Source organism: Nannobrachium achirus (genome assembly GCF_963921795.1).
Source record: "Nannobrachium achirus genome assembly, chromosome: 16".
Taxonomy (NCBI): Eukaryota; Metazoa; Chordata; class Actinopteri; order Myctophiformes; family Myctophidae; genus Nannobrachium; species Nannobrachium achirus.
In genome coordinates this window covers 51,386,168-51,406,096 of record NC_137823.1, presented here as the reverse complement: position 1 = coordinate 51,406,096, position 19,929 = coordinate 51,386,168, and the positions used below count along the sequence as shown (strand labels likewise).

The 19,929-nt window shown below is 41.4% G+C and overlaps 1 protein-coding gene across 1 annotated transcript in view; it reads right to left on the bottom strand.

Moving 5' to 3' along the window:
- Positions 1-1,346: 1,346 nt before the first annotated feature.
- Positions 1,347-19,929, bottom strand: part of ylpm1 (YLP motif containing 1) — a 62,110-nt gene continuing 43,527 nt past the window's right edge. Inside the window, exons 22-37 of the mRNA XM_080745027.1 lie at positions 18,227-18,290; positions 12,664-12,783; positions 11,281-11,314; positions 10,930-10,972; positions 9,751-9,815; positions 9,574-9,648; positions 8,010-8,065; positions 7,787-7,895; positions 5,729-5,884; positions 5,248-5,330; positions 4,903-5,000; positions 4,508-4,638; positions 4,168-4,241; positions 3,917-4,000; positions 3,221-3,388; positions 1,347-2,607 (exon numbers count right to left, since the gene is read on the bottom strand). Of these exons, the coding sequence (XP_080601153.1) occupies positions 2,473-2,607; positions 3,221-3,388; positions 3,917-4,000; positions 4,168-4,241; positions 4,508-4,638; positions 4,903-5,000; positions 5,248-5,330; positions 5,729-5,884; positions 7,787-7,895; positions 8,010-8,065; positions 9,574-9,648; positions 9,751-9,815; positions 10,930-10,972; positions 11,281-11,314; positions 12,664-12,783; positions 18,227-18,290 (1,495 nt within the window). The 3' untranslated portion in view covers positions 1,347-2,472. The remainder of the gene's footprint in view (positions 2,608-3,220; positions 3,389-3,916; positions 4,001-4,167; positions 4,242-4,507; positions 4,639-4,902; positions 5,001-5,247; positions 5,331-5,728; positions 5,885-7,786; positions 7,896-8,009; positions 8,066-9,573; positions 9,649-9,750; positions 9,816-10,929; positions 10,973-11,280; positions 11,315-12,663; positions 12,784-18,226; positions 18,291-19,929) is intronic.

Below are 19,929 nucleotides of genomic sequence, written 5' to 3'. Positions count from 1 at the left end.
CACATTCACAAAAAGGCCCAGCCTTTTCTACATTTATGTTTGACATTTTATATCAACTGTTGGGGATGATTCCACCTGATTTTGTTTGTTCATATGCCATCGCCTTAAAGAGTCCCAATACAAGACAACTCTTTACATAAGCAAATTAATTAGCTTATTTGAAAGAATAAAAAGGAATAATTTAAGTAAATTACCCCTCTGATGTGGATTAATAAAAACAAACAGCTATCTGCCAAAATCTAACAGCCCATCTTTCATCTGAATGGACACAAAGACTTAAAACCCCACATCTTTTTCAGCAGTCCAATTGGAAATTCACAAATTTGGCCAAATTCTGAAGACGAAGACAAAAACCCCACCAACAAATGGCCCTCTCGGATATCTATGCACTTCACAGCGCAAGCTGCCAATTAACATGGCCTTGAATGCGCTAATGGAATCTTGAGTGGCAATAAAAGTAAATAAATGAAAGGAACCCTTGCATCATTGTTTCGTATTCAAGCCAATTAGGAGCTCGAGTATTCTCATGGTAATCCAACGTTTGGGGTGTTTTGTGTACTCTCATAATGGATTCTGTGTTTTTCTGACAAATGGTGTTGTTCAGACATTTGTGTAGGTGCTGGCAGGCAGAGAAACAAAGACGTACATTATGACTCATTGTCCTCTGCGATTATTAAAGTAAACAAACATAGTGAAGGGGTATCGTACACAGCTGCACACACTTGAACCAGCATCTGTGAAGTGGAAGGAAGGGCCAACCAACCCTTAAAGACGTTGCCAGAGATGAGCCCATTATTGTGAAGCGTCCTCCTAAGCGTAGAGCCCTTGGATGGCTAATAAGGCTTTGAAGGTTCATCTTTGGAATAAAGTACATAGGTTTCATCTGCAGGTAGTGATGGCAGAGATTTGAAGACCAAGACATATGATCAAATTTCTCAAGACAATGTCAAGGTTAACCCTATATACTTGATTGACTGGGGTCCTCCAGGGTTGGCCCCCTAATTTCTTCCCTCTACACCAAATCTTTGAAAATATATGATCCAAGAGTTCAGAATACATTGTGTTGTAGAGCCGCTATTTTTACCAAATGTTCTTTTGTGAAACTTTCAGCTATCATGACATGCCCAAAATATGGACGCTAAGGTTAAGTGGTTGACATTCCTTGCTTGATCTTTATGCTTTTAAACTTTTGTTTTGCCGTAGTGTCCACGGTTTAGTCGTTGATGGATACCAGTCCAAGTACATACGGTATCAAGGGTTGACTGAGCTTGTTTGAGTGCCGACATCACTGCATGAGTTCTTTTAAGAAACCAAGCTGATGGTAAATTCATGCACACAACAGAGGATGAGTATATAAAACTCTATGCTGTTTAATGTTTAAAATCATTGTTTCTTTAAATAGATACATTATATATATATATATATGTATAGCACAGCGAGAATATGTTCCCCAGGCATTCCCGTAGAGCTCATGAGAAAGACATGCTGCCAAATTGTGCGTATTGAACTACTCCCAACATTATATATTTATATAATACAACTTAAAGTATATTATATAAAAATCCTGAAAAGAATAGTGTGCGACCTTGCATGGTTTCAGCTCATGAACCCTTGGCATACATCTAGGAGGCTAAGTGCATACTCTTTGATAAATGCTTACAAAATGTTTGATCAATGGACATTTTGACACCCAGACAATAACCCCCAAAAAATAAATTCAAAGATACATTTTAGGAGACAACAAAACCCGGACATAGATGACTGCAGGAGAAGGAATATGGCTATGCGTGACTCCACAACATGCTCTTTCAAAGGTTTACTCTGATCCAAACATACCACATCCCTTTGTCTGTCCAATTAGAAAGAGCCCGATATATTCCTCACACTCCTCAAAAACAACAGAGTTTCCTGCTTTACAGCTTGTTTCCAGCAAGAAATTATTTCTACCGTTTTAAATTAACCAGGTGAAACTAGTCATATCCACAGTGCCCTGTTGCAGACATTTGGCACACAAGGAACTACTGTAACTGGCGAACAGGGAGTGTGATCACATAACTGAATCTTTACCCTTGAGAAACCACAACAAATTAATGTTAGGATCAGTCTAGCTGACACTCATGAACCCTCATGCTAGACTCAAGCATGGGGGTTCATGAGTGTCCATCAGAGCAGCAGATAACATAACTTTAACATGTTATAACTACAGGTATGTATATATGGCATTTAAGAGATTCTGAAACTTGTCGTAAGAAATGCAGAAGTGTCACAGGACAATCTTTTACATTGGGATTCAAGTAAAATCAAATAAATGGAGGGCTGCTTGTGTATAAACTATCAAATCCAATGTTGAAATTATAGCGAGCCTCATAGATGGATAAACACATAGCCCATTCCTCAGCTAAATGTTGGTGGAGTTTCCATGTATGTAAGCCATGTTTTTAACAGAGCATTTTTTAGTGACCTTTAGGGACATTACATGTCAAGTAGCAACACCCGTGGGTCTTCTACCACTGCTTTGATCTTGCGCAGGAAAGTGACTGCTTCTCTGCCATCAACGAGTCGGTGGTCGTATGTCAGTGCTATGTACATCATTGGCCGGATTTCAACCTGCAAAAAAGGAAGATATGTGGGTTAAAAAAAGAGAAAAGAATCTGTCTTTGTTTTAAAATCAAATGTTTGGGGGGGGTGGGGGGGGGGGGGGGGGGGGGGGGTTGCATGAGATATGTCAGATACTTAAAACATTTTATGGAACAGTCAGTAATTGCAATAGTCTTATTTGAAAACAAAGAATAAAAAGTAGAGATGTGACGATTGATCAGTGAGTGATCACGATCGGACGATAATGCCTCCATAGGCTTTGCCGATCTACGAGCTAGATCACAATATTTATCTGTGGGACTGAATGTAACCTCAGCTTCAACTCCCGAGTTGAATTCGATACTAAAGGACCTCAGCGTGCAATCTCTTAATGTTTATACTTAATATACAATGTCAATGTTTTGTAAGAAGAAATATATAAATGCTGCTACAGTAACAATAAATAGAAGAATTTATGGATTTGACGCTGTGATCGGGAATATCGGTATCGGCAGATACTGATTCCAGTTGATCGGTGATCGGCCCCAAAAATCGCAATCGGAGCATCTCTCATAAAAAGAAAAGAAAAACAAAGCAGCATAGATTTAGCCAACAATAACCGAGGATATATTGAATGACTCACCTTGCCATTGATGGCCACAGGCCGGTCAAAGATGCCATGCATGCCCAGGATGGCAGACTGTGGTGGGTTGATGATGGGCGTGCCGAACATGGACCCAAACACTCCACCGTTGCTGATGGTGAATGTACCGCCGTCCATGTCCTCCACGGCCAGCTCGTTTTTGCGAGCCTGAAGCACACAGAGGGAGACATCACTGTTAACAAACGTTTTGACTGGAGATGTTTTGTTCCGTTTCAGAAATAGCCATTTACAAGCTCACACCACATCGCATCACAACACGCTGTGAGCTTGTAGATCTCCTACAAAAAAAAAAAAAAAAAACGCCTATAATGACATGCCCAAATTGGGGACACATGGTTAACAGTCTGGAAACATTGGCCGCATAACTGATTTTGCAAAAAAGAAAATTAGTCGTACAGACACCTGATCGTCAGGAATCAACACCTAATAAAACTAAATCACCTGCACACACAGTCTGCACTTGCACAATACGAACACTATTTAAGAAAGGTTTCGGCCAAATAGACCTTCTTCAGGCATCTGCTCATAGCTACGTAATAGCACCACAGATAAATACATACACAGAGATCTACAAGAACCAACCAGTCTCCCTAAAATTAAAAATACATTTACAAAAAGTCAAATTATGTCAGATATATCGGTCTGGCCCTATTTTAAACGTTTCTCTTATTTTACCTTTTCTCCTAGAGCATTAATGGTCTTCTCAATGTCCGCAAAGTTCATGGTCTCGACATTGCGGATCACTGGTACAACAAGACCCTAGATTAAATGGAGAGAGAATTTGAGAACGACTTAGCACATCTGATACTTATTTACAATATATTGGAGCTGTAAACTGAATGTTTAAACAGGAACAATATTAAAACAATAAATACAAAATTCTGCAGGAATAGGGAAAATTGTTTTAAGTGTCCAAGAAGTCTTGCCTTTGGAGTTGCCACGGCCACACTAATGTCTACATAATCCCTGTACACAATCTCTTTGGTTGTATCATCAATAACTGCAGGGGGGGAAAAAAAGTTATGTTGACAGATGTAAAGCGTTAAATTTGATTAATTCAGTTAGTATCATTGACTGTACATGAAAAGAATGACGTCTTCACACATTTGCACAATAACAGATGAATGTTGGAAAGCAATGGAACAATTAGGTACATAAGCTCATGAAGAAAGCAAAACACTAAAGCCGGTTGACTTCTGAGTGCAAACACTGGTAGTAAGCCTCTATTATGCGGCAGATAGAAGCCGTCTTAGTGGTGAGGCTTACCGCCATTAACAGCTGGCTGTTCAGTCAGGGCGTGTGCTGAGGCCTTCACGAAGGCGGACATGAAGCCCAGCTTGATGTTGTGTTTCTTCAGGAAGGCGTCCTTGTGGAACTTCCTCATTTCCTGAATGTTGCTGGAGAGAGAGAGAGAGAGAGAGAGAGAGAGAGAGAGAGAGAAAAAGAATATATATATACTGTATACTTGGCTGTCTGGTACGTAGTGGTTCTCCAACCCTAATTTCAAGGACTCCCAGTTTGGTATGCATTAGTCTACAGCCCCCCACAACTTAAGAGTGTACAAATGGAACCAAATGGTTCCCCAAGAGACAATTTGTAAACTCTCAGAGTTACAGACCTGTTAAGGGTCCATTAAGTGTGTTACTGTATGCGTTGCTCACCTCATGTCAACCTCATTGAAGGTTGTCAGCATGGCACAAGTGTTCTGAGCCTCCTTCAGCCTCTGGGCGATTCTAAGCCTCATACGGTTCATCTTCACCTGAAAAGACAGGGGGAAAATGCTTGCTACACAGTCAACTGATTGGCATTCCCAGGGGAACATATGGAACATAGGATAAAGAATGGATAGTCATGATGACTGCTGCACCGAATAACTTAACAATCTCAGTTGGCACCTGACATGTTTGGACAGACCATCCGCCTGAGTGGCTTTTATTATCTGCACGGTCACCACCAAGTCAGTACTTTTACAAGGGCCATGTCTCAGTGTCACAAGTGTGTTTTACCCTGCTCTCCGTTCTGGCTCCTGCTATTGGAGGAGTGAATGCTGGAGGTGGCGGCGCAGCAGCAGTGGGCTTGATAGCAGAAACTGTATTAAAACAGAAGATGACAGAATAATTAAATTATTTGTAAAAACCTAATGGGTTAAAGCAGCAATCCTTACATGATATGTAAGTGTGCTAGTTATACTGTATAAATACCACACATATTGGTAATTCTATTAATTCAAATAGATTCTGGATTGCAGAAACAATAACAAGGAATAAAAGTGTTGAAATATCCTCATGAAGCATAGCTTTAATTGTACAGCCCCTTGGACAAATGTCAAACGATGAAAATTACATATTTCCAACAGAAACATTATCGACGACAATGCATTTCTCACTTTAAGATATGCCATTTCTATCAAGTGAAGGGTTGCATGACGAAGTATGAATCAGCCTTCCCACAGAGTAATTTGTGAAGCAACTGGTGGGTCAAACATACCAGATTTGGCTTGGGCAGCTTGTGCTGGCACTGGGGGCACCGGTGGCATGGCAGCAGGGACAGGAGTAGGAGGTGGCGGAGGTGGTGGTGCTGCTGCTGCTGCAGGGGCTTCAGCAGCTGGAGCAGGGGCAGCTGGGGCAGGCGCGGCAGCTCCCGCTAACGACAATGAATTAAGCGGAAAGAGCTTTCACTTTTCCACCGTTAGAATAGAGCAAGTGCATTGGCACTGCCCTCACGATTCAATTTGATTACGATTCACCTGGTAAGGATTTGATTCTACGATGCATCACACTTTTCTATATTACTGCACAACATGGCAAATGTTTCATCGGTCAATACAAGCATATAATGAACAATATTATATAACATATTATATACAGTATTATTGGTCGCAATAATACTGTATATAATATTTAGTATGTGAAACGGCACATGCTTGCCGCATTATTTGCTAATAGACACGTCGAGGCCGAAAATCGACGCGTCGAAGCTGCAGCTGTAGAGATGGGACGTTCGCGAACGAATCGAGTCTTTTGAACGGCTCTTTGCGTCGCGACGCATTGTGAGCTTGTAGATCGGCTATTTTCAAATGGCAGGTATGTAACCTATGTATGTCAGAAATAAATGTATATAGGGTTGAAGTTATTTGTATTTATAATCAAAATCTACAAAGTAGCTAGTAACTCAAATGAGCCAGTCTTTTGAACGGCTCTTTGAAAGGAACGGATCCCAGAGATCCGGCTCACTTCAAAGAGCCATAAATCCCATCTCTAAGCAGCTGAGAGGAGAGCACAATGGCGCATTACTTTAAGCAACACAACTTATGCAGCTGCACCCATCAGAACTTGCATCAAAGTCCTAATAATAATTATAACAAATAATTGCTCTTCCTTGCGTTAGCATGGAGTCTGTTCTTTAGAGACTAGAAGCGGAGTGACAAAGTCCATGGAAAGTAGTGGGAGCGCTCAATGTCTTCCTCCCTGACCGCTTCCACGACGAGTAGTGTATTTTGTGTTGGGTTTTATTGTCAATCTTGACAAAATCACCGCACACGAGGCGACGCTGCCATTAACAAGCAAGCTTTCGTGTCATGCATGCATGCACACAGGCACGTAAACAAAACACATCCAGTCAGCGCGCACTGCTATGACGCGTGCAAACAGACCAGCAGTGTTTCTCAACCAGTAGTCCGAGGACCTGACTATCGCCACATGCATGTGAATCTGCGATGCATGCATGCACAACACAGACATTCACTCGTCCCCGACACACACACACACACCGGTCCTCTTACATTTGGAAAACATTAACGCTTATAACGTTTTTGAACAAGCAATTAAAACATTTTTTCGATTTTTTTTTTTCACATCCCTAATGCTGACTCTGTCTGTCTAGACATGTACACTTTTTACGTCTATGGGTTTGCTGCTCTGACATCACGGTTTGACATCACTGTGACGTCATGGGAACCACTCTAACAGAATCCCTTTTTTGCCCATATATGGAGATCCCTAATGTCATCAATATTAAGTCCAGATCTAACAAGACTTCATATGGGAATGCCCATATATGAAGGAAGACAGCCCATATCCGTGTGGCTGGTTCAGACAGGGATCTCCATGTATGGGCATAAAAGGGATTGTATGTATGATGTCAGATGTGATAGACATCATAGGACTTTCACATAACAAATAACTGAGTAAGCATGTTTGGGCTCTCACAGCATATCTCCATATATGGGTACCAGGGGTCTCCATATAATGGTAACTGGTCCGATATAAAAGACATGGCTTGTCGCCCTGAGGTGTCTTACTAGTATTTAGGCTTTGATTATGTCACGTTGCTGCAATAATCCGAATCGAGCACGGCAGAATAGCGATGCATTGCTGAATCGAGTATTTTTCACCACCCCTACTTTAGAAGACATTTGAACATTTTGACAATGCTTAGTCTAAGAAACAGGTGAGAACTGATTTGAATCTGTGAATCAAATTAAATGCTGTATTGCTTGTTAAGACGAATACAATTATAAACACAAAGCCAGGGACAGGTGTGTACCTCCTTTCTTGAGTTTGAAGAGTTCCGTTCCTCCCTCCACCTTCCCTCCATCTTCCACCAGGAGTTCCACTATGACACCAGCCGCAGGAGAGGGTACTTGTACCGAAGTCTGCCGGTACCAAACACACACACTTTAGAAAGCAAGGCACCTAAAATCAAACTCACTTAAAATCAAAAAGGTGAAAAGGTCTTCATTAGACAATTTAGTTTTCCTAATTCATACCTTGTCCGTCTCAATTTCACACACCACTTCATCTTCAGCCACCGAATCACCCACAGCTGGAAGAAACATGCACAACAATTAATGGTTTTGAATTTGTACAATACTGACAATTCAAGATTAAACCAACTAGACAGTTGTATTTTTAGATTTCCACTATTAGTCCAATTCCCTCCCTGAATATATTTGATATACTGTATATCGTCACTGTCCGGCAGAAACCTTATATCTCCAAGTTTCAAATGTCCATGATTTTTGTAAATAAAAGCCCTGCCTCATCATATAAGACTGTTGCACAAAAAAGGCCGATTTACAAGCACACAACATCGCGAGGCGTTGTGTGTTTGTAGACCTCTTATTTTCACCATTTTAAACAGTTTTTCAAATATTTTTTTTAAAAAGGAAGGTTTTGGACATACAAGGTTTCCACCCGACGACGACGACAATCACAAGATGCCGGTACCATTTTGGCCCTCCAGACATCCTGGCCTGGCCCGGCCTCTCTCTCATACATGCATCACAGAATGAATATTATGTCTCTATTACCTGGCTGTGAGTAGCCTATTATTTTTTTATGTATTGCTGGGCCAGCTGAAGCCGTTAAGCTGTATTACTTTTTTATATTATTTTGTGTTCAAAGAGTTTTCAATCCAAATTATAGCCTAATGCTATAACTGTTGTTAGGCTAAATCTACGCAACTGCTTGTCAATCATGCATTTTTCATTTACTTTGTCAATTTAAAGTCCTAGAGTGAAAGAGAGTCTCTGTTATGTGGATTAATATACATTTTTAATTCTGTATTTTATGCTTGAGAATCACAGCCCCACCCCTTTATGCAAATGTACTGACCGTTATATATCCAGTTCTTCCCACATTTACAGGTCCAACAAGAAAAATGTATTAAAACAGATTACGTTCTGTTGCTAATGCTTAAGTACATAAAATTCCATTAAAAAGACTACAGTGCCTTTGTTTGAGGTACTTGGTTGGAACAGTGAGATGTTTTGGCATGTCTGCCATTTGGCTTCGGAAAAAGCCTCATTTCTGAAGCTTATGCTCGTTACTTGCAAAAGGCTTCCCGGAAGCAAGTTAGAATGTTCACCGACCAAAGCATCCCAATAGCATACTAGTAAGAACGTCAATACGGATGAACACATCAGCAATGGAAGAGTGTCCGTTGTGTTTGGATCACCAGAGAAATGACCGAACCTTCTCCAAAACGACATAGGAATTAAGCAGTGGATTAGGTTCATACTGTCATTCAAGTCGAATGTCGAAACCAACTCGTTTTCATGGTTCCTTATTTACTTGCACACACATAGTGGAGGTTCAACTTTGCTTTGAATGAGCCTGACTGCTGACCATTGAGTCGCAAGGTTCAACTTTGCTTTGAATGAGCCTAACTGCTGACCATTGAGTCGCAATTCTCAAGCAGTGGGAGACATTGACACATGTGAAATGCCAACTTGGAATTTCACACGTGAGACGTGACACATGGCAAGTACAATTTTGTCACTAGATCATACACCTGATAATGTCACTCCTGATTCGTTCACTTATACCCACCTTTCTCCCACCTTACATCACCCTCTGTGACAGACTCTGCAAACGCTGGGGTTTTGATGGTGATTACTTCATCCCCTGTAGGAACATGCATATTAGTCAGTATGGATTACATGTCAAGTAGAGAATATGAGTTCAATAGACCAGTAAATCATTTAAAATATTTGTTTTATTACATACTGTGAACAGCTGATGTTCTGAAATATCTGATGTGGAAGACATTAGCCGATGACAGAGACGGACATCTGGAAGACAAAAAACAACAGACATTTAGCTCTGGAGGTACAGTTACTACAGTATAAGTGTAGTTGCGACCGTAGGTCGCATTTACTATCAAACCCTGCACAAATAAAGTGTAAGTCAGTCCGTCAGTCTGTCTGTCACACCTCACACTCTTGCCCTGCTCATATCTCCGCAACCGTTGCCCCGATCCATGCCAAATTTTGCACACACGTTCCTTACCTGCCAAACTACAACCTCCAAGGACCCCCGGAGCTCCAGGGACCCCCAGGTCCCTGGGGGACCCCCAGATGTAAAAAATGACCAAATGTGCTAAACTGACCAAATGACCACCCCAACGGGGCTGCTCACGGGGAATTCCCGGGGACCACCCACTCCTGGTGCTCCAGAACGCATGCAAAAGTGGTGGCACCCCCAGTGGAGGACCCCCTACACTGCAGCTCACATAAAATGCCGTAACTCCGGCTAGGAGCGACCGGGACAGCCGGGGCCGGTACCTATTCGTCCGCCTTGCCGGCGCGGAGACCCCACCCCTCATTTCTCACATGGCCCTCTTCTAGCGCCACCATGAGGCCGATTCTTGCAAAACACATTTTTGGACACTGCTCCTACAATTTTTTGCCCTAAAATCACGCAAATCGGTACACAGTATGTCTACAGTCATCCCATCAACATGAATCTCTCCCATATAGCGCCACCTCCAGGCCGATTTTTAAAAACACATTTTTGGACACTGCTCCTACAGATTTTGCCCTAAAATCACGAAAATCACTACACAGTATGTCTACACTCATGTCATCAACATGGATCAGGAAGATTTTGGCAAAACACATTTTTGCCCTCTTTGTGGAGATAAGTGACCTACGGTCGCTTATCTCCCGATTAGGGAGTGTTACTGGTAACTAAGCACAATATAAAGTCACATTCAACAGTCAGTTGATGTTATAAACACTTGATTTGCTGGTGATCAATTATTTGTCATTTCTAAGATGATCCCTATTACAGTACTCCAAACTAAGCTAATCAACATGAACTCATATATGCTCAAGGGTCTGTAGATGATAATTATTGTGGCAGTAAACATACAAAGACAACCTGAACAGAACAGAGAGTACTTACAACTTTGCATTCCTGTAAATTACCCAGTTGAAAGTATTGAGACCTTGAAGGAGATATGAAAAGAGAGAATACAAATGAAGTTAAAGCAAACTCAATTAACTCGATTATTGCATCAAGACAAGAGTTGAGTTTATTCTTGAAGGCTTGTGTCATTGAGTGACATGGGATTAAGATTAAGAGAAGGAGTGTAAATTTAGTTATTTAGCTGATTGTACAGTCTGCGTTATCACATTTTTTTTTTTTTTATTAGACTCACGCAAAGGACACGTTTTGATGAGAAACAATAATAACTGTCTTAGATGTTGTATTAGATCGCATAAAGTGTGAGTAGTGTACTGTTTGGCCAAATACCTGATGCACTCCGTCGAACCAGCACATTATTTCCCTGAAAAGAAAAGAAATTTCAGCTTCATTGATTCATTAATTATTACAAGATCACAATATGAAGGCTCTATACTCAACATAAAGCAGGCAATACAGCCATATCTTACAGGATGCCACTAAGGTTCCATCACAGTCAAGAGTCAAACTATATTAAGTGTTTTCCAAGATCCAAAACATAGAATTAGTTAAAAAAGAAAGCTCAAGTTCCATCAATCAATTATAATTTGTCATACAATTAAGCTTAATGACTCTCAGACCCAAGATTATGGTCTATCTATACAAGAGTACCGTTGTCAATGTCACATCTACCTAACCAAGACATCTAGATCAACTTGAATATAAATTGGTGTACATTATCCACAAAGGGTGATTTTATGGAGGTTGACGAATATTATTTTAAGCACAAAATAGTGAAATCAAAGAATTTCACTTTTCACACATACAATATTAAATTAGCAAGTGCTTGTCTTATTATTATTATCCATGAAATGTCTAAGGGTTTAGCAAAGCAGAGCAACTCACAGGAAAAAGCACATTGACTTGTGTATGCATGCTTTTCCCAGCACCAACATCAACAGAAAAGACAAGACAGGGACTTCTGAGAGGTCGGATTTATGGGCACTCCCCGACTGTGTAATCCAACCACGTTGGCATTTGGCAACATTACTTACGCCAGGCAAACAGTTATTACACACCAGGTGAAGAAGACAGACCCCATCTATTGATGATCTAATACTAATAGATGTTGTTTTGTTAGTGTTTAAGTATTGTAAGTTGAACAGGGCAGGCCCAACAGCTCACAGCACATTCATACTTGACATGACACGGGCTATTTCTGTCAGTTAAGGTCAACTGCACACATGTAGCAGCACACAGCAGCCACCTCCGCGCGCCACTATAACAACGTGACTGAAGTTGTTATGCTTACAATAGTTGAACTTTACAACAGTCTCCAATAATATAAAGCATATGAGTACTCTGTATGCGGTCAAGTAATCCAAAGTAAGTAAGTAGGTATTATAGACAGAGCATCGTCAGGAGCAAGATATTAGATTCTCCTTGGATGGCTCAGCTCACAATTAACAAGACAGCTCGGTTGATCTTGGCACACAAGCTATGCATTAAAACACAGGAACTTTTACAAACAGAGGAACTCCCAACAACACTGGCAGCCTCCTCCAATCATCTGTGATTCATTGCGGTGTGTGTGTCATTCTGTCCTTGGTGGATGACGAGGCCTTGCTTCAGACAAAGCTAACAGTAGCGTGCGAGCTAACCGTGGCCTTGAGGAACGTGACCGTAAACAGAAGGACCACCACCCATGCATTCCATTGACATGGACGGTCTTACCTGCCGTGCCACCGCTAGAGAGGGGCCCAGTGAGCGGTAGAGACATCGGGACCGTGATAACATGGCTGCTGCCGTCGCTGTCGGGGCTTGGCGGCGACTGAAGGAGAGCTCCAAAAGGAACGGTCAACGTCCCATAGCCCGGAGGGACGGACGCGCTGTGATTGGCTAGTTGGTTGTCAGGCAACGTTTTTTGACCAGCTATTACGATGAGTGTAGTTTAATTAAACTAATTTTAGTCAACAATGTATGATTTCATGAAACCAATCAGGCCAGCTTTATTTAATTTATTATAATGTATCTACTCGTCAGATAAATTACCAGTATTTGCTTGTTAAACCATTAGCCAATCACGGCGTGACCAACTGTCCCACCAGACGATGGGATTGTACATTATGAGGAAGAAGGCTCTGGGATGGGATGCATGGATGTACCATTATGTTTCATGGGGTCAGAGGCGTATCCAGCACTCCACAGTTGGGGGGGACATATTTTGACCAGCCCACATTGGCCGTGCGCGAAGCGCACGGCCCGGCGATTCGGCCGCGCGCTTCGCGCGCGGCCAAAAAAAAATCGGTTATTTTATGTTCAAAAACGGTTATAAATCGGTTATTTTTTGCCTTTGGATATTTTGGGTTGATTTACTGCTGGTTCTTCAACTTAGAGGTAATCTATTAGATCAATAGATATCAGATCACCATCAGACACACACTACTAGCATGAACTTACTTGGCTTCATCATCAAACTCTTCAGTCTTGGAGCCTAGAGTAATCCCATTTCCTGATTCCCTGTGTGCACAGAGCACTAGCATTTTGAGTCTAGAGCCTCCCTGAACAAGGCTGTGATTGGCCAATATAACCCCAGCAGGCAGCAATGTTCCCCATGGGGGAAAAAAAAAGACACTGAAATGTCCACAGGGGGTCGCTACATCACCCGTTTTGCCTACAGCCCACCCTAGCGCAGCCCACCCTAGCGCAGCCCACCCTGGGCTGCAGCCCACCCTAGCGCAGCCCACCTTGGGCTGCAGCCCACCCTAGCGCAGCCCACCCTAGCGCAGCCCACCTTGGGCTGCAGCCCACCCTAGCGCAGCCCACCCTAGCGCAGCCCACTCTGGGCTGCAGCCCACCCTAGCGCAGCCCACCCTGGGCTGCAGCCCACCCTAGCGCAGCCCACTCTGGGCTGCAGCCCACCCTAGCGCAGCCCCCCCTGGGCTGCAGCCCAGCACCCTGGGTTGCAGCCCACCCTAGCCCTGTTATAAATCAGCCACTGACTAGCATGAACTAGCATTTGAGACACACACACTTTACAGTGCTCTAACTGAAACTCTGGACTCACTGGTCTCATTTCTATCCATAAACCCTTGGATATATAATAACCCCCAGGGGTCCACGGACCCCCGCGGACCCCCGCGGACCCTTTTGCCCCCCCCAAAAAAAAAAAGAAAAAAAAAAAAAAAAAATTTTGGGGGGGGGCGGCGGCCCGGGGGGGACTTGTCCCCCCCGTCCCCCCCATTAGATACCCCCCTGCATGGGGTTACTGTCTGGGATATACCATTATGGTTCATGGGGTTACTGTCTTGCACATACTGTAGGTCATGCATGCTGTACAGTAAACTTGCTTCTTCAAAGCCAATAGCTGCGACCAAATTTAGGACTAGGAGGAAAACAATGAATGAAGAGAATTATAAAAACATATTATTCCTAGTCTGAATACTTACTTAGTGTATACTCAAAACAAAATGGATATAGCTTGGAAATAAGTAGAAGTTTCAAAACTCATAATGTATCTATTTTTTAGTGTAGGCCTATATGTGTACACACACACACACACACACACACACACACACACACACACACACCTTCTTTTACAATTATGAATGGAAAATGTATTTTTGACCACACCTCCTCCTGTGTGTCATTCTGGACAGTATAAATAAAAGACCCCTCTCCTTCAGTAGCCTTGCGGTCTGGTCTTCTACTCCTCAGGAAAGGCAACAGGTAAGAACACTTTTTCATTTGTATTTTTGTTATCTCTTGGTGGCATATAGAGTAGATGCAAGTGTGTTTGTTTCCATCAATATTAATACTTTAAATAATAATATATATATAGCACTTTTCTAAGTACCCAAAGACGCTTTACATGGTGGGAGGAGAAAACAACACAAGAAAAACAACTTTATTGAGGGGGAAACACTAAACAGTTAAGACTACTGAATAAAATCAAACTTTTAATTTGAAAATAGCTAAATTAAACTAGACAAATAAACATGCAGCATACTAAGATGGAATGGTATTGATCAGAAATCTCTTGTACATAAAGGATTTATGTACAACTAAGGCTTTGATAGCTAAAGTGTATAGTAAATGAATTCTAAATTCACATCTTAAAAGTTGCAGGCAATGAACTTTAATGTGACTAAACAGTATAAATCTCAAAGTGTAACAAACAGAATTATAATCAGGCTTGTCAATGCTCCTGGATTTCCCAGGAGTCTCCTGGATTTTGACCCCATCTCCTGGGAATCTCCTGGATTGGCAAATCTCCTGGATTTCTCCTGGATTTGGTATCAAACTCCCAAAATTCACCAAAACACAGGAAATTACATCTACTTTGTTAAAAAAAAATTATTCACTTAAGTATTGACTTAAAGATGAGAAGTAATTATTAAAGATGTCCTTTGCTTCAGCCATCAAATCTGTACACTTACATTTGGCATTTAAGGCTGAAATTGTACCCATGCTAGTAAAGCAAGCCTGATAAAGGTATCAAACATGCACAAATTCACCAGAACACAGGAAAATATATCTATTAAGATGTTTTGGGGACCCCCAGACCCCGGTTGGGGAGTTCCGCGCACGCCCAAAAAAATAAATCTCCTGGATTCTGACAGTCCAATGTTGACAACCCTGATTATAATAATAAATATATCTAATGTATACTTCAAAATAACTATGTATTCCAATCAAGTCTATTGAATGCTCTTAATATTGATGCGAAATCTCATCACCAGTGGCTTTTCAAAACATACTTATTACACGGTTTACCTTCATTTAACCAGGTTTGATCCAAGCCTTTGGGATGAGAGGAGAGAATGTATTCATACAACCACCTCCACCTTGAGGAACACAATCCAGAACATTACCAGTCTTTTCACCCCAACCCAACACCATCTTCGAATCCATATGAACCAGGTATTTCCCTTATTTCACATAAAGGCACCGGGGGAAAGCGGAGGCCACTAGATAACACTTATTATAGCAGCAATACCCTTGGTAGCTCAAGTCTAAGGGAGCTCAGCAATCCATACAAACATGGCAACATGGGACCATCATCCATAAGACGGTACTTATCCCCTGGAGTCAGCGGTCCTCCTGAATGGCCCCTGAATACTGGACATCAAGCAAAGCGTGCCAGGGTAGAAAACATCATCAGAGGCATGACAGGCTCCCGTATAAGAGATGTGACCATGCAGGCAAGTCAAGATGAGAGACCAGTCAACATGCAGGGAGATAAAAGGACACCGGAGTGCCCTCAGCTCCGCCATTACGACCACTTGGAGAGAAGTGGAGGGGATAGTGCCAGTCGGGGGAGTCCTGGGAACCACAATGTAAAAAAGGAAACGCATGGCATACAGATAACACTCAGACAGCCTCAGGGAAGTTTTGCCCTTGAAGATAAAGGACGTGAGTGTGAGGTTGGCAAGGGGACTGTTGAGCAGAACCATCTCACCTGGGACGATTGTCATAACACGTCACCGCAGGATACTCTTACAGATCCACACGATGCGCTTGTGGCCCCCTCAGATGAGACGTACCAAGGAAGGAAAAAGTTGACACTAATGAATTACTTCAAATCCAAACCTGACATGGTAAACAAACTGATGGCTGACCTTTTGAAACATGAGCTGTCACAAGCTCTCAGCGCAAGAATCGACTCCATTTCCAAACACATGCCGCTCTTACATCGGCCACCGAACGGGAACGTAGGTCTACTGACTGACAAGCATCTTCATCTTCAAGAAGGGCACTCACCGTTTTGTAAAGAGAGTTCATCAAGTCTTTCCTGTCCGGAGAGAACACAGGGCCAAGTCCCCCAGGTTCAAACGGATGCCCTCTCCCTGGTTGTGAAAAAGCCTTCACCGGCCACATCTCATCATGTTGCCCATCTCCTGCCCCTAGCAAGAGCTCACCATCACCCCAGGTCTTCCCTGCCTTTCAGCTGTCATTTAGCTCTGTATGAAGCCAAGGCTTTAGAGAAAATCCCCAGAAACAGTCCCCAGCACAAGAGCCTCGGATTCTTCCAAGATGGAAATCCTGGGGCAGGTCCTCCAACAATGGATGCAGTCGATATACCATGGAGCCCAGTCAAAATTAGGACAAAGGTCAACTCCTCTAGATCAACCAGAAGTCCCAAAACATCTATGGCAATGAATCCCAAAATGATTTACGAGTGTGCCCCTCATGTCAAGATGGAGTGCGATACAGTGAAGAATAACGTCTATGTCCTGAATGTATCCTTTTAGAAAGTACTCAACACATTACATCAAATGTTTTTTCTATTCTTTAGTACCCAATGTTATTCTATTTATTTATACTGCTTAATTCAAACCTTTAGCACAATTTTCCCTTGGTGATAAATGATCTAATCTACTCTAGACATTTTCATTAGCATGGTAGACAGCAATATACTGTATGCAGGGAACAGGGACATTACTTCTGTGGAAATGACATGGCTCGGAATAGGGGCTAGTAGATATGTTATGCCTTATAACTAGGCTCCTCTACCGTTCCTGCTTGTTTGAAGCTCAAGCTGATAATGTTATTCTTTTGTCCCTGTTCTTGTATAAGTTGTGTGTATCCTTAATAGTGGTTTGTGTAGGAGTGCCTGACCACCAACCATCTGAAGAAAGCAAAGCTCATGTTCTTCTTCACGCGGTACCCCAGGTCTCCAGTGTTGAAAACCTTTTTCCATGATGTGCAGGTAAGAGTGTCGTTTCAATAGACAGATGCAATAAACTCAGTATAAATAGTAATTTATAGGATGTATTGCAATAATTTTTAGCATTAATCAAATAGCCTAAGACTTGAGAGAAAATAACAAAGCTTTAAATGTACAGGTCCTCAATATGTTGTACAAGTTCCATTGCAGAATTGTATGCGTTTTGTTTTCTGTGGCTGTGGCAGACCCCCATCAAGTTTTAATTATTATTTAATCATTTAGAACTTGATTGCCAACAGTAAATATACCATCTTCAGATTGAAAATAGCATTTCTGTGAAGTAGAAAGAATAACGATGACAACACATTACATATAAAAATATATACTTTATTGTAATTTTGAAAATGGAAAAACATAAAACTCAAGTCATAAAGCAAACTTTCAAAACCCAAACAATTTCCACTTAGCTCAAACATGCATTCACAATCATCATCTTATCTTTATTATATATATCTTTATTATCATTGCATTGTCTCACCCACCTGTTTTTGTGTTGCCTCCCAGTTCACTCGTTGCATCACCTCACAGCTCATCAAGTGGTTCAGTAATTTCCGGGAGTTCTACTACATCCAGATGGAAAAGCATGCCCGTCATGCCCTCATGGAAGGAGTGGCTGATGTCCGGGATCTGACTGTTGGAAGAGAATCACAACTTTTCAGAGCTCTCAACATGCACTACAACAAAGCCAATGATTTCCAGGTGATGTATGAGACATACTAGCAGATTTCTATCTGTAAAATCACACAAAATATTGTGAATAATTTGGTACGGGAATGTAGACATAGGCATAGTCACACCGCACTTTTATTCTGCCTATGAGGGCGGATTCTGCCAATGCATTTCGCAATGGGAATGGAGCGGTTTGCTTCCATTTGCGGATTACTCAAAAAATCCACTCCATTACCATTGAAATGCATGGGCAGAATCTGCCCTCAGATGTAGAATAAAAGTGTGTTGTGACCGTGCCCTAAAAATGACTTCTAGTGTTAAGTACAGAAACTTATACTAAAAATGAGTTCTAAAGGGATACTGCCAGGGTCAAGTAGTATGTGATGAGCTGAAAACCATTCACACATTATTCCTTGGTGAAAAATACTTAGCAAGTCAATGTTATACATTTATAAGGGTTTCACTGACATTGCTAGTGTTGAACAGCATTTTATAGACCCTCCAGAAAATGTGATTTCCTGCATAATCAGCCAAATGCCACAGATTATGCAGGGGTCACATATTTACAAAAAGGCCGCATAATAGCATATTTCCTCCCACATATTTCGGGAACTACCCGCATATTTCACAGCATAAAATCACAAACCATTGGATATTTCACATCTTTTCGCATATTTCGCAACTTTCCACAATTTTGCCGCATAAAATCATATAAAACCCAGCATTTTTCATCACAAAATCAAGGATTTTTGCCAGAAAATAATCAATTATTTTAGTCTGCATAATCATGGATTTTTTTGCCCACGTTTTTCTGGAGGGTCTAATTTTATCCTTAAGGAATAGTAGTGATCAATATTTAAAACAATTTCTAAACACCCAATGACTGGATCTTAACCACATAAACCCTCTATACTTAGTAAGCTAACACTTAATTGACCGCAGGGTCTGCTTTGTATTTTGTACTAATTCTTTCCGGGTTCACAAACAAACAACAAAAATTGCCGATCTACAAGCACACAACCTGTTACTTTGCAATGCATTATGAGCTTGTATATCTGCTATTTTTGGCTAATGTTGCCCCATATTAGGTATGCTCAGGTTACATTACTTAAGAGTTCAGTGCACATTCCCATCCATGTAAAATGTATATAATTTATGTGGGAATTCATAAATGTGATGACACTAAAAAAGTAAAAGTAAAACAATTACGATTCCAAAACTAGAAAATGCAATTGAAAATTGCAAGTGTGGTTGCCGACATGACTATATTCTGTAGAAAGCTGTCATGTGAAGCTCGACCAATACTCGAGCTAGCGCACTCCTCAAATGTTTTTATTTAAAAATATCAGGAAATTATTTTTTCTTTGCTACCATTGTGAATGGGGTTTTCTTTTTTTTTTCAAGGTAAAAACCTGTTCACAAATAAAGTTTATCTAGAATAAAGTTTCCCCAAGAATAACCACACTAATAAGTATCAATGATTGGAAAAATATTTATTCATGACTTGTAAGGCCCGATTTATTGCGACCGTAGGTCACAGTATACTACTAGTAAGACGCCTCAGGACAATTCTTGGCCATCTGGCCAGTGATGTATATCGG